This window comes from Ambystoma mexicanum, chromosome 12, assembly GCF_040938575.1.
Source record: "Ambystoma mexicanum isolate Mex_15411 chromosome 12, UKY_AmexF1_1, whole genome shotgun sequence".
NCBI lineage: Eukaryota > Metazoa > Chordata > Amphibia > Caudata > Ambystomatidae > Ambystoma > Ambystoma mexicanum.
In genome coordinates, this window is record NC_090936.1 from 440,078,520 (window position 1) to 440,097,624 (window position 19,105).

General features: G+C 49.1%; 1 protein-coding gene across 5 annotated transcripts in view; it reads left to right on the forward strand.

Moving 5' to 3' along the window:
* The window catches only part of ADIPOR2 (adiponectin receptor 2), a 421,991-nt gene that overhangs the window by 255,789 nt on the left and 147,097 nt on the right, over positions 1-19,105 (forward strand). For all 5 annotated transcript variants that reach the window (XM_069628629.1, XM_069628627.1, XM_069628630.1 and 2 more), the window contains one exon: positions 6,867-7,038. In XM_069628629.1, coding sequence (XP_069484730.1) covers positions 6,867-7,038 — 172 coding nt within the window. The remainder of the gene's footprint in view (positions 1-6,866; positions 7,039-19,105) is intronic.

A 19,105-nucleotide genomic window follows, 5' to 3' on the forward strand; every position in this document is an offset into this window, starting at 1 on the left:
GGCAGTGCAGGGGTGCGACTGGCTGGGGGAGGGGACCTGGGCCCGAGATCAGCGGGTGGCCAGGTAACCAGCGCTGAATTCATTTCAGCCAGGAAGTCAGCAGGGGAGAGGAGGAGAAAAAGCAGAAGCAAAGAGAAAGGTTTTGAGGTGCTTCCAGAACCGGAGATGGTTCTCCTCAAGTTTCAGGGAGGCTGTTCCAGAGTGAGGCTCCAGCCGAAGAAAGGGATCTACCACCAACTCATTGCTTGGCGGAGCGACTGACCCTCAGGGATTTGGAGGCGGATGAGCGAAGAGCTCGAGAAGGGAGATATTTAGGAAGTGAGAGTTGAAGGTATTGAGGCCCCAGGCCACAGAAGGGCTTGTGGATAATGCAGAGGGTTTTGAACTTAATCCTTGCAGCCCCCGGATAGCCAGTGCAGAGATTTCAGTCCCGGAGAGATACGATCCATGGGCTTGAGACCAAGGACAAGTCTCACGGTCCTGTTCTGGATGAGTTGCAGAGGGCGGAGAGTAGAAGCAGGCAGATTTAGAAAGAGCAGTAGTCGAGCCTAGAGAGAACCAGAGCTCTAGAGACGGTGAGCTTCTCGGGGAAGGAGAGGAAAGGAAGAATACCTCGGAGGAGGTGCAGCTGGTAGTGTGACTTGTCAGAGATGTGAGGAGAGAAGGAGAGTGTGGAGTCGAAGATGACCCGAGGTTTCTAGCCTCACAGGTGGGAGTAGGAGGAGGGCCAAGAGAGGCCGGCCAGAGAATGACAGGAAAGGAGGAAGCAGGTGTTTCGCGATGAGGAGAATCTCAGTCTTACTGGCATTAAGGCAGAGATCATTGGCGGCACACCACTCCTGGATGGCAGACAGTCAGAGATGAGAGAGGGAGAAGAGGTGGCTGAAGGTAGCCTGAAAATGAGCTGAGTGTCATCCGCATAGCACTGGACGTTGGGGCAGAGCGTAGCAATGTGGTGGGCAAGAAGTGCCAGGCATAGGTTGAAGAGCCAGGGGGAGAGGTTAGACCCCTGGGGAACACCACAGATAGAGAAAGAGATAGAGGTGAGGAAGGACCCAAGTTGAACCTGGGAGTGTCGATCAGAGAGGAAAGAAGCCAGCCACGCCAGGACCTGACCGGGGATACCCAGGTTATCACGGAGATGGTTGAGCAAGATGGCATGGTTGACCGTGTCAAAGGCAGAGGAGAGATCATTGGACATCCTATCAACTCTCCACACCTTGGTGTCCGAGATCCAGCTGAGAATGCCACGGGTGCCAGTACTGAGCAAGGCCTCTGATCAGCTTCCGTCTAAAAGGAAGCATCACCTGATGCCGCCATATCAACCTCCTCCACCGCGTTGGGACGCTCCCTCACCCCAGCAGACCCAGAGATGGGGACCGATACGGCCACGAGCACGGATGAAGACGAAGACTTCATCCCAGCGGACAGTGAATCGCCACATTTGAATGCTCCTCACAGGGTTTCCCCACCGGATAAGGTGGGATCGTTACATTCCATGATCACCAGGCCCTCCGAGCTATTCAGCTGGTGCCTGAGGAAAACAAGTAGGTGGATTTCTTGTACCAAAGGCAGGAGGCCAAAAGGAAGACTATCATGGCTGTGCCTTTTCTGGACGATATTTGGGATGAGTGCCTGGCCCTCATGAAAAACCCTTGCACGGCTCCAGCTAAGTGGGATAGGCTGGAGAAGAAATATAGGGTGCCGGACTCCGCACGGAAGAACCTGAGGTCGCAACCCTCACCGGACTCAGTAGTGTCTGCGTCCGCGAGGAAACTAACCCGTCATCGCCAGTCCCTCCGGACAGCGAGGGAAAAAGGATGCACACCATGGGGAAGAAGGTGATTCACACAGTGGCATCCGCGATCAAGGCAGCCAGTGCCCTGGCCATCCTAGCTAGGTATGGTTGGGAATTGTGGTACAAGCTAGGACTGAACCTGGTGTTCCTCCCCGATGATAAGAAGATGGAAGCAGTCGCCCTCTTCCAGGAAGGGGAAGTGTCATCGGGCCATGCCATCATGGTGGCAGTGGACGTCACTGACACCCATCTGCCGGAACCCTGTAACAGTGTCTGCCTTCGTCGGCAGGGATGGATGAAGGCCACTAACTACTGTCAGTAAATCGAAGCAAAGGTACTGGACATGCCCTTCGACAGGGAAAATCTGTTTGGGAAGGCCGTCGACGAGTCCCTCCAGGCCATGAAGACGGATATGGAGACGGCACGTTCCCTCTGCACTCTCCGACAGCACTGCTCGTCTTCTCTTAGCTCCTCCAGGGGAAAATCGAGCATGTCATCAAAATGTTTCTCCTCGTCTTACAGACAGCCTTCCGGGTCCTCAACGCAAGAAGTCTACAGAGGCCACTCCCAGCCCTAAGCTAGCAGAGGAACGTGTACCATCGCCCAAAAGGCAGGTTGCTGGCACCCAAGCAAGCCTGAACCGTCAAGACATCGGGCCCCCACTTATGCCCCCTAGTGGGAAGCCGGCTAACAAGGTTAGTCAGTGAGTGGAGGAAGATCACCACGGAAAAATGGGTGCTGGACACTCTCACCCAGGGTTCCAACGCAGGTGTCCTCGTATTCCTCCTGTTCCCTGTCAGGAGCGGCACATCCCTTCACTTCTGGAGGAGGTACAAGCCATGCTACGAAAAGGGGCGATCTAGCTAGTTCCCCAAATGCTCTGGGGCTCTGGAGTCGAATCCAGATACTTTCTAGTCAGAAAGAAGACAGGGGTTGGAGACCCATCCTGGACCTACGACATTTGAACAAATAAAAAGTCCCAAAAATTCAGGATGGTCACGTTGCCGCACATGCTCAGCCAACTGGAAAAAGGGGATTTCTTGACATCGTTGGATCTGGAGGATGCCTTTTTCTACATCCCCATTCACAAGAGACATCGGAAATGTCTACGTTTCGCGGTAGTTAACGGCCCTACCATTCAAATTGAAGTCGGCCCCAAGAGTGTTAAAAAATGCCTGGTACCAGTGGCAGCCCATCTACGTCTGCAAGGCATAGATGTATACCCGTACCTGGACGATTGGCTGATACGCGCCAATTCGCGGGAGCTGGCCGATGAACACATGATGGCGACCATTCGACAATTGACGGATCTGGGATTCTCCATCAACTATCCAAAGTCCTGCTTAATGCCATTGCAGAACGGGCTGTTCCTCGGCGCCAGACTCAACAGTGTCTTGCCTGGCGTCGCCCTCGCAGGAGAGGCCAGCAGCCATTCAAGGAAAGGTGCAACAACTTTCGTCGGCGAAGACGGCCACGTTGCAGGCCATCAAGTCGTTACTGGGCATGATGTCGTCTTGCATCTACCTCGTCCCTCTCTGTAGGTTGCAGATGCGACCCCCTATGAGAATTCCTGGATGCCCGTTGGATACAGGTGTCCGGAAGTTTTACGGACGAGATCCCTCTCAGCGAGGAGTTCCGACAGGCGATAAGAGTAGTGGGGGTCCGCTCCCACATCGCCCAAGGCACAGGATTTCAAAACCCCCCATACCAGGAGACAGTCACCATGGATGCCTCCCTGGAAGGTTGGGGAGCACACACCGGACGTCTGCACGCCAGAGGCCTGTGGCTGTCGGAGGAGAAGGATCTGCATATCAACATCCTGGAGCTACAGGCAGTGTTCTTAGCCCAAGGTGGTGAGGATCTGCACAGACAACACCACCACAATGTTCTACATCAGGAAGCAGGGGGACACTCGATCCCCAGCGCTCACCAAGGAAGCCCAGGACGTGTGGCGCTGGGCCATCGGACCGGGGATGTTCCTCTCCCTCTCCACCTGGCGGGAGTCAATAACACCATCGCACACTCCCTCAGGAGGGAACTGTGTTCCTGCCACGAGTGGGAGCTTCATCAGGATCAGGTAGACCGCCTGTTCGTCAAATGGGGCAGACCCCATATAAATCTGTTTTCCATGGCGGCAAACTCCAAATGCCAAAGGTTTGCCAGCAGATTCCACCAGCCGAGGAGCTTGGGGGGACAGGTTCTCCTTTCCATGGGAAGGGATGTTTCTGTATGCGTTCCCTCCGTTCCCTCTCCTGCTGCGAGTCATCAACACACTCGGACAGTGTCAGTGCAAGATGATAATCATCGGCCCGGCATGGCCTAGGCAGATTTGGTTTCCGGACCTTCTCAGCCTATCGTCGTCGCCTCAAGTTAAGTTGCTGGTGGTTTCGGATCTGCTCACCAGAGAGGGAGGTGCAATCCTTCATCCCGATGCAGGATCGCTGAACCTGAAGGCTTGACTCCTGCGGCCTTGAAGTTTGGAGGTTATGAGGTGCCAGCGGACTGCAGGGATGTCCTCGCCAAGGCCAGGGCTTCGTTGACATTGAAGTGCTACGGCCATAAGTGGAAGCGTTTTGCTATGTGGTGCCGGTCTCAGAAGATTACCCATGAGTGTCACATCTCCTCAGATCCTTCCATACTTACTCTCCATGGCAAAAGCTGGACTGGCTCATGCATCCATCAAGGTACATCTGGCGGCCATCTCCAGCTACACCAGGTCCCGGGGAGATACTCGCTCTGGTCCCCCAGAGTCATCAAGGAGTTTCTCAAAGGCCTTTTCCGATTCTTCCGCCGGCATGTCCCCTTCGAGCCTATGCATCAGGCCCCACTCAAGTGTCTCTCGTGGAAGGCGGCTTTCCTTGTGGCCATCACCTCTGCCGGACGTGTAGGTGAGATCCAGGCCCTATCCTACAAGCAACCATACCTGACTTTCCACATATCAAGGGTGATACCCCTCTTTCATGCCAAAGGTTCTGTCGGAATTGCACCTCAACGATCCTTTGGTGTTGCATGTTTTCTTCCCGAAAACTTCGTCAGCAGAGATGGCCTTGCACTCGCTGGATGTCGCTTGTGTCTCGAAGTTCTACGTAACGTGCACAAAGAGTTTTCGGCAGACATCTCAATTTGTAAACTTTGGTCCTGTAAACCATGGGGAAGGCATTGTCCAAGGCTTCCATCTCAAGATGGCTCTCCTGCTGGATCATGCACTGCCATTGGTTGGCGTACCGACTGCTGTCGGGCCGCCCGAGAGGCCACTCCACCAAAGCAATCGCTGCGACGAGAGTGTTTGTCTGGTGTGCCTCTGCTAGACATCTGCAGGGCTGCTATGTGGAGGTCCACGCACACCTTTACAAAGTTCTACTCCGTCGACCGGTATTCCGGGGAGGAGTCCAGGGTTGGTCAAGCAGTGCTACGCAACCTGTTCGCTTGAGGCGAGTCTGTTCCAGAGGTAAGAGTTAATTGCTTCTGTTGAGCCTTGCCACCTCCCTTGGTTGTGTAATGTTGTACTGCTGTATATTCGTAATTCAGGAGCATGTGAATCCATGGCAGACCCCATGCTGGAGAAGGTTTAAGTTACTTACATGTAACTATTGTTCTCCAGCATGGTTCTGGCATGGATTCACATGTGAACCCTCCCTCTGGCTCCTCTGTGGCTCTTTTTGGTCATACTGCCAGAGGCGGGGCTTAGAGAGAGGACTGCCATTGGATGGGGGCAGTATGACCCAGAGAACAGTGATTGGTTTAGAGGAGAAATACAGTTTTAAAGTGAAAGTGAAACTGTTTTTCTTTTACGGAGGATTCCCAGCCTGACAACAGGGAATGAGCATGTGAATCCATACCAGACCCCATGCTGGAGAACCATAGTTACAGGTAAGTAACTTAAACCACATTCCATTTTAGAAAGCCACTGGAAATCAGCTCAGGTTGAGACAGTTGATTTCCTTCTTAAACTATGTTGCAAAAAATGGCGGTATGAGCAGCACATTTTCAATTGTGAAAAATATGAGCTTGGAGGCGTTCGTGGCAATGAAATAGTTTGCAGTGTCGGAATTTGGCATGCACTTTTAGGAGGCCTAATGAACCAGTTTGAGGGTTGTGCCATCGTCGACGGGAGAACATTAATCTGCCTAAAGATGATCTTGTTCATTCATGCGAAATTTTACCCCACCACAATCTAAACACTTAGTTCTCCACTTTACTGTGCTTGAATGTTTGTGACAGTTTGTCTTTTAACCCTTTTTTCAAGTCTATGGATACTGCTTTGGTACAAGTACCGTCTAAAGAAAAGGATTTACGAGAATACTCTCAAGGCAATATAGCTTTAAACGTGGTTTTGTTTTCTAATACTGGCCTATTACAAGTGTCAGCAGTCAGACTCACACTCTCATGCTCTGGCCGTCTGCAGTGTTTAAATGACCACTATGTATGCATTTGCTTAGCATCTCGAATAGAAATGCTGTTCATGTTTGGGTTACCTCCAAGTGTATAAGGTCTTGTGTTGGGTAGGTTTAAGCAGCTTTTTCCATTTTCTAAGTCATCCATTTATTTTTTATTTTTGAAGAACTGTTCCCAATAAGAATGTTGTGTTCAAAGCAGGAAAGAGATCGTAATGAAGCGGCTTACTGCCACTTGCACCTAGCAAGGTTGTGTTTGATGCAGAGGGTAAAACTCGCATCAGCGGACTGTACCAGCTGGTAGCGCTTCAAGGTACCAAGTGCTTTGCTCAGGCCTTTTCTTTTTATTATGCAGTGGGACCCATCGATAGGGTTTTCCTTCCTAGATGAAAATGTCCCCACATTTTGATTCTGTTTTTGTGGTTGGGGTTATTGTAGTATTTTTCTTTTTTGTTCCTCGTTACCGTGAGATGTGGCAAGAAATAGGAAGTCGAAAGCGGGATCCAAGGAAGAAGCCGACTTCTCTGAGAAATGTTTATTTTAAAATGTTGTCAGTTCAACAGTCACTAACCACACTAATCATTTTCCTTGCTTAAAGACTTACCACCTGCGCCGAGATGACAGTCGAAACATCTTAGGACTCTTAATAAGCACCTGTGTTCTTATCTGTGCAGGTATGGGAGGGCCGGTGGCGTGTCATCCCTCACGATGTTTTACCTGACTGGTTGAAGGACAACGACTACCTCCTGCACGGGCACAGGCCGCCAATGCCCTCCTTCAGAGCTTGCTTCAAAAGCATCTTCCGGATCCATACAGAGACTGGAAACATCTGGACGCACCTCCTAGGTAGATATTAAGGAAAATCAATGGCCGCTCTGGTGCCGGTTAATGGCTGTGTAGTTTCCATATCGGAAACCTCCTCTTTAGAGAAAGGGGAAAGTTGCCTGTCATTTTATTCCAGTTCAAGTAGCTTGTTGGCCAATGAGTTTTGGAAACTTAATGAGGAAAAATGTTGTTAGTGTTCTCTCAAATTCCACTGCCTTATAACTCAAAAGGAAAACATGGTGTAAGCCCACCAAAAGTCGTTGCCTGTTATTTTGGTTCGTTCACATAAAGGCACAGCGTTTAGTCATAGTATAGCTATAACCTGCGGAAATTGGGTGTTCAGAGGGATGCTAGCTGTCCACCGGAAGGGGCCTAAAGCAGGCCCGTGCGAAGCAAGAGCTGCAGGACGTTACTGTCTCTCTCGGGACCTAAGCACCGGGCTTATCGCCGTTTGCACCACAGTGGGTTTTTTGTGGTGGGGGTTTTGGGGGAGGCTTGGTTCTGCGGGTATTGTATGTGACCACTATTCTCCTAAAAAACAAAACAAAAAAAAGATGGCCTCTATGGAAAATAATAAAGAAGTCCCTTTCTTCTATTTCCATGGTAGCAAGTTAACACTGGAAGACGGCCGGGAGCAAGGGGTGCTACAGGTATGTTGGAGGGTGGAGGTGTTGTATGTTGCCTGTTTGGTGGGGGGAGGGGGAGACATTTATGGGGCCTATGGGGACTACGGGATAACAAATGATAGACTGAGGGGAGGAGGGAGGAAGCACTGGTGCCAGGATAGAGTGCAGGCAGTGACTGTGGATTCACACTCACGTTCCCGGCCTCCTGATTGGTCTGCACCTCTTCTCTTGGTGTTAATGGATATCGTTCATAAAACCTCTAAACCAAAGCCTGAGTCCGCCATTTTAAAAGTTTAATATGTACTGGTTTGCTGAATAAAGACCACAGCAGCAAAAGCCTAACACACTGACCAGTGTTGTGCGAAATCCGATCTTGCTAAATTAGTAGCATGTATGATCTTACCCGGCTCTTGTTTACACAAAGGTTATGGTTTTTGCACAATGGTTGCTCTTGGAAACGTCAAGCCATCACTATTACACTTTCAGGAACTCTTCCTAAACTCTGCAGTGCATATGTGGACAGAGATACTATAATCTCCAGCTATTTCTAAAACATTGAAATTCAGTATCCAAGGAATCCTGTCCTCCTCCCTTTTTTCTAGGGTAGCCTGTTTTCCATGCCTATTCCTAGAATACCATATGACGTAGCCTTCAGTTTCCAAACTTATTTGCCATTATGAGGTGCAGACCATTTTAGTTCTTTGCCATTTTAAGCCCATAACCATGATGAAGCAGTGTCTTTTTTCCCGTCATCAGACACCTTAATGAAGGTGGTGAGAACAGCTTGTGCTACACACCCATTTCCTTACTACATTTGTTTGCCCATAATTTAACGATAGCATTTCACTACGACCACACATCTACTTTAGCTTCCACCCTTTTCCGGACATAGCAAGCTAACGCACATAGGCCCTAGCACAGGACCAGGGCCTACTCAACAACCAGGATAAGAAGCGCAGAGGGTCTGCGTTCCCCAGCTAAAGAGTCAAGAAAGTGTGGAGGCACATTAAACAATACACCTGTGAATTGATTCTCTGTTCTTGGAAAGAAAGAAACTAGTTAGGCCCCAACAGTTCAGTTTAGGAGAAGCCATCCTGCTTCTGTTTTAGCTTTGCTTTGCATCGTTCCTTGTTTGGTGCAAACTTTAACGGCCTCATTACGACTGTGCCAGTACGGAAACACTGGCTCATAATCCCCTGGTGTTTCCAGCAAGCCAGGTACCAGTAAATACTGCAAGTCTGGCGGCAACCCGCTGGTAGCAGCGGCAGGGTTACCGCCAGACATGTAATGAGGGCCTAAGTATCCCTAATAAACCTTTGTTTGACAGACTAACTGTTGTGTGCCTCGTGTTGATCCTACCCTGATTTGTGATAGGCAGTGGAACCGATCAAAATCGCAGAACTGTGTTCTCGGCGGGGAAGCGGGTAGGTGGAAGCCTAGTGCAACATGTAACAAGGTGTTTCAGCCGGGGCATTGCAATAGTCTAAGTGACTAGTAACTAAGGCTCCTATTACAACTTTAAACTTACACAGGGACTTGAATGGACACATCCTCTATATAGAATGGTGAATATGGTCATAAAAAGTAGAGGAATGGTATACAGAAAAGTAAAGTAGTGGAAAACCACTCCCCATGTTGCCGCTCACTTGATCCCTGGTGATGGGGCCTACTCGGACCTTTCTGCTCCATGGCCTTGCGGCTTCTATTGATCAAGGTAATGTAGATATGGAAGCTCTGTCCTCTGCCAGAGGCTTGACTTTAAAATGTGGGGGCTAATGGAATTTCTAGTTCCTCGTATTCTGGAAGCTTGCGTCTCTGAAGATTGGAGTCCTTGCTTCTTTCCCTCAACTGGTGTAACGCTCACCTGGCTCCCACGGAGGCGCTGGTCTGGGTTGCTGTGGCCTCTTCAAGCGTGATGCGCAGAATTCGGACCACCGATTGAACAGGACCCCCAAATCTTGCATGTCGGGCCCGTAGGAATATCCTTCTGCAGATGAGAAAGGGGATTAACTGTCTGCTGAATAGTGTGCTTGCTCCCTCCTTCCCCCCTTCGTTCTTCTCTGATTCCTCCAAAGCCCCCGGTTTAAGCTCACCTTATGGTTTGGAAGGATGAACTCTCCATCCTGCTTCTGGTGCAGGGGCGCGCGTTCGTCCAGTTACTTCACTGGTTTTCAGAATGGCGCTGGCACATCCACTTGACTTTTCTGAGCGATACGCCGTAAGTATGAAGATGCAAAAGTTCAAGTGTGAGCCTCCTTTTATGTTGTCTTTTCTGTCCTTTATTTCAGGTGCAGAACAAAGGCGATGCGTTGAGGGGTTAAATTGCCGGTGGTAAAATCAGGTGAGTTAGTGATGAGGGAGACCCCTCTAAATGTCTTTATAATTCCCCAGTAATGTCTTTTGTCCTTTCCCCATAGGGGCCGGGGTGCGGTACCTGCCAAAGATGCGGCGCCGACCCGAGATGTGGAATGGTTCACCAAGAAAAGCCTGTAAGTAATATGGCTGAAAATTCAGCTTTCCTCTTGTGTTCCCTTGCTCGCCTTTTGTCTCTTCTTCTCTCCCCTAGGTGCAGAGATGTGGCGACCGGTGCTGAGAGCCGCGATGGAGCCGGGCGGCTTCTCGGGAACAGGTGAGTGAAGCGCGGCGCTGCAGCGCGCAACGCAGTGCTTTTAAATGGAAGTCTTCCTTCAGGAATGCTGGCGTGAAGATTCCGGATGCAGGTAAGAAGGTTGAATAAGTTCTTGGTTTTCACCTTTCTCTTCTCTTATTCCCTTACAGGTGTTCCAGGTTCGAGGCGGGCGTGGCTGGAGTCCAGGTGCAGGAACAGACACGGTGAGCGTTCAGCTGCTGGGATGCAGAACAACGCGAAGCACGTGTGGCTGCCCGGGCGTGGCTTAAATAGCTTTGGAAGAAGTTCCAGGTGAGTATTCTTCCACAGCTCCACCCAAGTAACAAAATAGTTCCTTCAGAAAAATAGTCCCTCCTAAGCCTCATTTGGCTTGATTCTTCATGCAGCATGGTCTGCATCAGGTGAGTGTGCAGCATGGTCTGCTTCAGGTAAGTGCACCAACCACTTCCCCTTATGAGCCTGGCGCCTATGGCGCCAGGACTGATGTCCAACAGAGTCCAAAGAGCCCCTATAAAAGGCCGCTGGGCTTTTACCCGGGGGCGTGATGCCTGCTCCCGGGGGTGCTGGGCCTGGCCTGGTGCTCTGGGGGTAGGCATCATGACAGCAATCCCCCCCCCCGCCAAGGCCCCTCCCAAGGTCTTCTCCCCAGGAGGTTTCGGTTTGTTCGGGAAATTCTGATGGAACCTTTTTACTAGCCGAGGTGCATGTACGTGGTCGCTGGGTTCCCAAGATCTTTCCTGAGGCCCGTACCCCTTCCAATCAATTAGATAGAAAAGTTTTGATTTTGAGATCTTAGAGTCCAAAATGTTCTTCACCTCGAATTCAGGCTCCCCATCTATCTGGATTGGTTCTGGTGGCTTTATTAATCTGGTTCCTGGTTTCACTGGTTTCAAAAGCGACACATGAAAAACGGGGTGAATCCGCATGTTAGCTGGTAGATCTAGCTTGACTGCCACTGGGTTAATTATAGCTTTGATCGAGTAAGGGCCTAAATACCTTGGATTAAAAGTCTGAGGTCCCTTGAGCGATAAGTGTTTGGTAGCCAACCATACTTGATCCCCTATTTGGTATGGAGGCGCCTCCTTTCGATGCAGATCCGCATTCTTTTTGTATTTCCCTTTCGCATGTTGTAAGTGTGCAGTAGCATCCTTGAAGGCTTGATTAATCGTAGAATGCAAATGGTCCACTGCGGGCATTTCGAGGCTCAAAGGTGAGTCCAAGTCTGAAGTACGAAGGTGATGTCCATATAGGGTATAAAAGGGGCTCTGACCAGTTCCAGAGTGTATCAAGTTATTGTATGCATATTCAGCCACCCATAAAATATCCTTCCAATTACCCTCCGATTGGTGCAACATACATCGTAGATATTGTTCAAGGGTCTGGTTCGTTCTCTCCGTTTGACCATCGGTCTGTGGGTGGTGGCTGGTTGAGAGTCTTACGTCGATTTGTGCCAGTTGACAACACTTTTTCCAAAAATGAGAAATAAACTGGCTTCCCCGATCGGAGATTAGTATGGACGGGAATCCATGCAGACGGATGATATTTTCGAGGAATTCCTTGGCAAGAACAAAAACTGAAGGTAATCCTTTCAACGGAATAAAATGGGCCATCTTGGAAAATAAATATAAATCCACCACAACCAGAATAGTATTGTATCCATTACAAGAGGGCAGGTCCGTGATAAAATCTAGTGACAAGGTGTGCCAAGGTGCTGGTGGAATGTCTAAGGGTTGAAGAAGACCGGCGGGTTTTGTTTTTTGACCTTTGTTTTGGGCGCACACTCCACAGGACATCACGAAAGATTTAATATCCTTTCGCCAGGACGGCCACCAGAATTGTCGTTTAATTTTTTCCTCTGTTTTGGCAATGCCAGGATGTCCTTCCATCAGAGTATCGTGATGACGGGAAATAACCAGTTCTTGCAATTCCTTTTCTGGCAAAAATAAACGTCCTTGGAAGTAAGGTAAGCCATCGTTGATTGAAAAGGCAGATCCCCTTTTGATCCAATCCTGCAAGGCTGAAGAGTCCAGGAATAGTTTTACCCGTGCTTGAATGTCTTCAAGGGTTTGTAAAGTGGTTATCCCCAAGATTCTTTGTTCGGGAATTATCGGCACAGGTTCTGAGTTTGTGTCCATTTCTCCCATTCCAATTCGAGATTGCGCGTCCGCTTTGCCATTCTTACAGCCGGGACGGTAGGTGATTACAAAATTGAACTCAGCAAAGAATAAAGCCCATCGGAGCTGTCGTGAAGACTGAGCCTTGGCAGTTTTTAAATATTGTAAATTTCGGTGATCAGTGATCACGGTGATGGTATGCCTGGCGCCAAGAAGATAATGCCCCCAAGCCTTAAAGGTGGACTTAATGGCTAATAATTCCTTATCAGTGATTGCATAATTTATCTCCGGCGGCGAGAACTTTCTGGATCAAAATGATACAGGGTGCAGTTGGTTGGTTTCGGGGTCTCTCTGAGACAGGACAGCTCCCATGGCTAAGCTGGATGCGTCGGTTTCGACTATATATGGGAGATCAGGACGCGGGTGTTTCAAAATAGGTGCGGACTTAAATTTAGCTTTTAATTCCTGAAAGGCCTGTTCAGCTTCCTTGGTCCATTCAAAACGTTTATTCTTCCGCAAGAGTGCAGTGATGGGTTGCACCACCCGTGAAAATTCCGGGATAAACCTGCGATAAAAATTGGCAAAACCAAGCATTCTTTGGACACCTTTCACCGAACTAGGTGATGGCCATTTGAGGATGGCATCCACTTTCCGTGAGTCCATTCGGACCCCTTTAGGTGTCAGGATGAATCCAAGAAACTCAACCTCGGTGGTATGGAAAATGCATTTTTCCAGCTTTGCAAACAGTTTGTGCTGGCGCAATTTCTCAAGGACGGCCCTGACATGTTTTCTGTGATCAGATTCCGAAGAGGAGTACACCAGAATGTCATCGATATACACGACAACACAGACATCGACGAGTTCCCAAAGGACATCGTTCATGAAGAATTGGAAGGCAGCAGGCGCGTTGCACAACTCGAAAGGCATCACCTGGTATTCGAATAATCCATATTTTATACGGAAGGCCGTTTTCCATTCGTCGCCTTCTTTTACTCGTACCAGATGATAAGCCCCCCGGAGATCTAACTTGGTGTATATGCAAGCGTCCTTCACCTGGTCAAGGAGTTCAGGGATCAAAGGCAGAGGGTAACGATTTTTAACAGTTATCTGGTTCAATGCGCGGTAATCGATACAAGTTCTAAGGTCGCCTTCTTTTTTTGGCACGAAGAACAAAGCCGAGGATGCCGGAGACTTTGACGGGCGAATGAAACCATTGGCTAGGTATTGGTCTAAATATTGTCTCAAATGCAGATTCTCCGGCTCAGTAAGGGCATAAATCCTGCTACAAGGGGGTTGTGCACCGGGCACCAGATCGATTTGGCAATCGTAAGATCTGTGAGGAGGTAACGTGTTGGCCTGTTCCTTTTGGAAGAGGTCCTGAAAGTCTTGGTATTCCGGAGGTAGTTGCATGGAGACAGAGGTTACTGATGCTAGACTGATCTTCAGATTTTCTGGGTAGCCGGTTCGTGCACACTCCGGAAAGGTTATTCTCTTCGCTCGCCAATCAATTCGAGGATTATGTGTCTCTAACCAAGGGATTCCGAGAATAACCTGAAACTGTGGAGCCTTGATTACATCAAACACAACTGCCTCCCGATAGCCGTCCGGACCTACAAGTGTCACCTCAGCTGTGGAATGTGTTACCGGTCCCGAGGCAATTTCGGTTCCATCAACTGTGGTGATGACATCTTTGCTGGTTTTAAGACGCAGGGGAAGGTTAATCCTGGAGACCAATTCACGATCCACGTTTCCTATAGTCCCACTATCGATGTATGCCTTTATTGCATGCAACCGCTTAGGCTGTTCCGGATCTACGAGGACCATTGGCACAGTGAAATGCGAGGTCTGAGAGTTTGTTTTCAAGCTCGGCAAGCGGACCCCTACGCTTGTCGGGCGGGGTCATTTCCCGATACAGAGGTTGCATGGATTTTATCAGCGGCTCCTACCACCTTCCTGGGCGGCCTTGCCGGGCAATCTCGTAGAAAGTGTCCAGAGGATCCACAATAAAGACATAAGTGCATCTGCCGTCTTCTTTCACGTTCCTTTTGCGTTAAAGGTCCTTTAACTCCTCCGATTTGCATTGGCTCAGAGGCTTCAGCCCCCTTGAGGTTAGCGTGGGTCTTGACTAACACCCGGGTCTCAAACTTGGACCGATAATCTTTTCTGTTTTGCAGTCTGTGATCCAATTGGACCACTAAGTCTATATATTCTGAGCATTCTTGGGGCGGATTTACAACTTGGGCCAGGACATCTTTAAGTTCTCTGCGTAGACCTCAATAAAATAACGTGATTCTTTTATCCTCTGGCCACCCAGTTTCCACAATTAGTCTATTAAAGGTTGCAATGTAGGAAAGGAGGTCTTGATTGTCCTGTCGCAGAGATAAAAGTTCGTCATCTAGAGCCTGCCCCTGGGAGTGACGAGCAAATAACCTTTCCACGCTTGCTTGAAATCCTTGAAAATCACGAAGAATCGGGTCATCTTGAGTTACCAGTGGAACTGACCAATCGGCAGCACTGCCGCTGAGATATGACAATACAAAGGCTACCTTGGTCTGGTCATTAGGGAAGGCCCCAGGTCTGCACAGGAAATGCAAACGACACTGATTCATGAATACGGCGAATCGTTTGGGGTCCCCAGCAAAGCGTTCGGGTGGGGCCAGCGGCATGTTTCCAGGTAGATTAATCTGCACCGGGCTACTGGAAAGCACAGGAGCGGGGTTCCCTCCGGGTAAAGGGGTTTGTCCAGCTTGACCTTGCAAAAGCTGTCTAGCCAGGTCATCAGCTCTTTCCTTTGTTACAATCACTTCCCTCCTGAGAGCATTAGTCTCTTGACGAACGGCGTGTACTTCGGCCCGTAATTCCCCCAGTAGTTGGGCCAACTGGTCAGTCTCGGAAGTTTCCATAGCGCCTGGGTGGGAATTTGTAGGAAGGCTTCGCGTTCTGTAACGCTCACCTGGCTCCCACGGAGGCGCTGGTCTGGGTTGCTGTGGCCTCTTCAAGCGTGATGCGCAGAATTCGGACCACCGATTGAACAGGACCCCCAAATCTTGCTTGTCGGGCCCGTAGGAATATCCTTCTGCAGATGAGAAAGGGGATTAACTGTCTGCTGAATAGTGTGCTTGCTCCCCCTTTCCCCCCTTCGTTCTTCTCCGATTCCTCCAAAGCCCCCGGTTTAAGCTCACCTTATGGTTTGGAAGAATGAACTCTCCATCCTGCTTCTGGTGCAGGGGCGCGCGTTCGTCCAGTTACTTCACTGGTTTTCAGAATGGCGCTGGCACATCCACTTGACTTTTCTGAGCGATACGCTGTAAGTATGAAAATGCAAAAGTTCAAGTGTTAGCCTCCTTTCATGTTGTCTTTTCTGTCCTTCGTTTCAGGTGCAGAACAAAGGCGATGCGTTGAGGGGTTAAATTGCCGGTGGTAAAATCAGGTGAGTTAGTGATGAGGGCGACCCCTCTAAATGTCTTTATAATTCCCCTGTAATGTCTTTTGTCCTTTCCCCATAGGGGCCGGGGTGCGGTACCTGCCAAAGATGCGGCGCCGACCCGAGATGTGGAATGGTTCACCAAGAAAAGCCGATGAGTAATACGGCTGAAAATTCGTCTTTCCTCTTGTGTTCCCTTGCTCACCTTTTGTCTCTTCTTCTCTCCACTAGGTGCAGAGATGTGGCGACCGGTGCTGAGAGCCGCGATGGAGCCGGGCGGCGTCTCGGGAACGGGTGAGTGAAGCGTGGCGCTGCAGCGAGCAACGCAGTGCTTTTAAATGGAAGTCTTCCTTCAGGAATGCTGGCGTGAAGATTCCGGATGCAGGTAAGAAGGTTGAATAAGTTCTTGGTTTTCACCTTTCTCTTCTCTTATTCCCTTACAGGTGTTCCAGGTTCGAGGCGGGCGTGGCTGGAGTCCAGGTGCAGGAGCAGACACGGTGAGCGTTCAGCTGCTGGGATGCAGACCAACGCGAAGCACGTGTGGCTGCCCGGGCGTGGCTTAAATAGCTTTGCAAGAAGTTCCAGGTGAGTATTCATCCACAGCTCCACCCAAGTAACAAAATAGTTCCTTCAGAAAAATAGTCCCTCCTAAGCCTCATTTGGCTTGGTTCTTCATGCAGCATGGTCTGCATCAGGTGAGTGTGCAGCATGGTCTGCTTCAGGTAAGTGCACCAAACACTTCCCCTTATGAGCCTGGCGCCTATGGCACCAGGACTGATGTCCAACATGAGCCTGGCGCCAACGGCGCCAGGACAGAGTCCAAAGAGCCCCTATAAAGGGCCGCTGGGCTTTTACCCGGGGGCGTGATGCCTGCTTCCGGGGGTGCTGGGCCTGGCCTGGTGCTCCGGGGGTAGGCATCATGACAACTGGTTGTACTTGTACTAGGCTCTCCATTTTCCAAAAAGATGCATTTTTGCCCCAAAGCGACACAGCGGAGCAGACTACAGATGCAGTCAGAGATGTCCTGGATGTATGATGTGTGACTGGTGCTGCTGTGAAACATAGGCTGAGCTAACAGCTTTGATATGATTACTCTGTGCCCTGAATATGGAAAACTTTGCACAAAGTGTGCGTCAAAACAAACATATCCATGGTTATCTGGGTTCCCAGCAGTAATTTAAGTTGGTGCTATTTGCCGATGATTCATACTGATGGAACTTCAAACCTTTCTGGTCGGTTTTGGTATACAGAATTAACCCTGGGAAATAAAACAATCAGTAGAGGCATAGCTTAGTCAATTATATTGGGGTGGTATGTGTGTTCCAATAGAGTCATTATGGATTCCCCAGTGAGAACCTCCTCCCATGTGGCCAGGGGACGGCAGCCGCTACCAGATCCTGATCTTGGGGGTGGTTGCATGAAGGAGGATCACATGAGAGGAGACCATTACTGGGGAGATGTTATGACTTCATTGGAGGAGTCAGTGTTCCCCCATTTCCATGAGAAAGACCCCCTCAACCCCAAGACCTTAATGGCCTATTGTTAGGTCATGATTCCCCCCATAGAGGAAGTCAAGAAACCTTTTCTCTAGATCACTATAGTCAGGTGCCCACTTTCCATCCAAACACTCATGACTCACACGTACCACCTTTTGTTCTTGATGTGCCTTTATGTAATGTCCAGGCGAAAAACCATTTAAGAAATAGAGTCCCAAGGTAACCATGATCTCTAATCCTGATGAGCTTTTTTGTGAAAAGCATGAGCAAATCCATCCAGGAGTTAAAAGCCCCAAAAAAGTGATGGACATCAACTCCCATAACCACTCGGGTCCTGAGACGAGGAGGAAGAAGAGGGATTTTGTACAGAGTGACAGCTGCTCAAAGTACAACATACAGACTAGTTGTTTTTCCAAACCTGTAATGAGCGGGACATTTAAAAATGGCAACCGCGCTATAGAGAAGTGAGGTGCAGTGAACCGCGCAGAGGGAGACGTTGCCATCTACTCCAGGGCTCCTGAATGCGAAGCACACCGACAGAGCCGACCGAGCAGAGAAGGCCGCTGGGATAGGAAGAGGAACGCTGCATGTGAGCAGGAAGGGCTGTGGAGATGCCGGGAGAAGTGCAGGAGCTCCTGGAGGTTTTGGTCGCTCAGCGAGGCAGCAGACTTCATCCCAGGCCGAGAAGGAGAGCTGGCGTGTGACCGCGGTGCCATGCCGGTTGCCGAGGGAGCGTACCTGGAAGTGTAAGGAAGGCATGGTATCAAAGTAAGACAGACACAAGTTATCACAGTTCAAAGGTATTTATTAAACTGTAAAATTGGGTGAGATAAACGCCTAATCTAAACCTAAATCTAAGATGGGAGCAAGCTACAACCATCAAACCATAAACAAACCAGTCCTGGTGGAGTGTAGTCAAATAAAAAGGGCACATACTAAAAAAAAACTGTTACCAACTCTTACCACTATGCCACAAAATAGTTTGGGATACTGTTCATAAGAAAAGAGTGTTCACAAAATGATAAGTCAGGATGTTATGGCCGAGGTCTCACTTCCCGACGTTTTTAGCACAGGACAAGGTGGGACTCGAGCACAGTATCCAGAACATGTCACAGAGCACTCCCTGTAGAAAGTTTTTATGAGCAATTCTTTAACTTGTAAAGTCAAAAGACTCTTGTCCTAATAACTGGATTTTAAGGTGAAGGAGAGAAAAATCAGCCCTGGCACATGGGCTGGACAACAAACGAAACAAGAAAAAGTTCCCAAGGATCGGGAACTCCCATCCCCTGCTAACTATCATGGGCCAAAATAGCCAAACAATTGATGCATATCTGATACCGATGTATGCCTTTGTTTAGTAATCAAATTGGTATGTTATCAAAAACACTTCATCTTATGAGTTGAGCCCATAGAAAATGTAAACGTAAATATGCAGGGTGTAACTCCGTCTTAAACACGCCTGTTCATGCCTTCTGCACACATTTCTCTCTTGAGCTCTGAAATCACCACCCTAGCCATCCTACACCCACAATACTAACTTTGGGTCACTTTTTTCACTTAATCTAGGAGGAGAGAACTATGGCTCAAAAGATATGTAGCTATGAGTTACACTTCACCCTGTGAAAAGAACTATATAAATGGTCGATATCTTTGTATATATTGCAGCACTGCAGTCTGTTAAGCCATGTACAAGTGGAACTCTGTATTTCATAACTATACAAATCACTTCAAGGAACACTTTGTTGGATAAGGAAACGAAAGCACAGCGATGTAAAGTAATTTGGCCAGGATCACATACT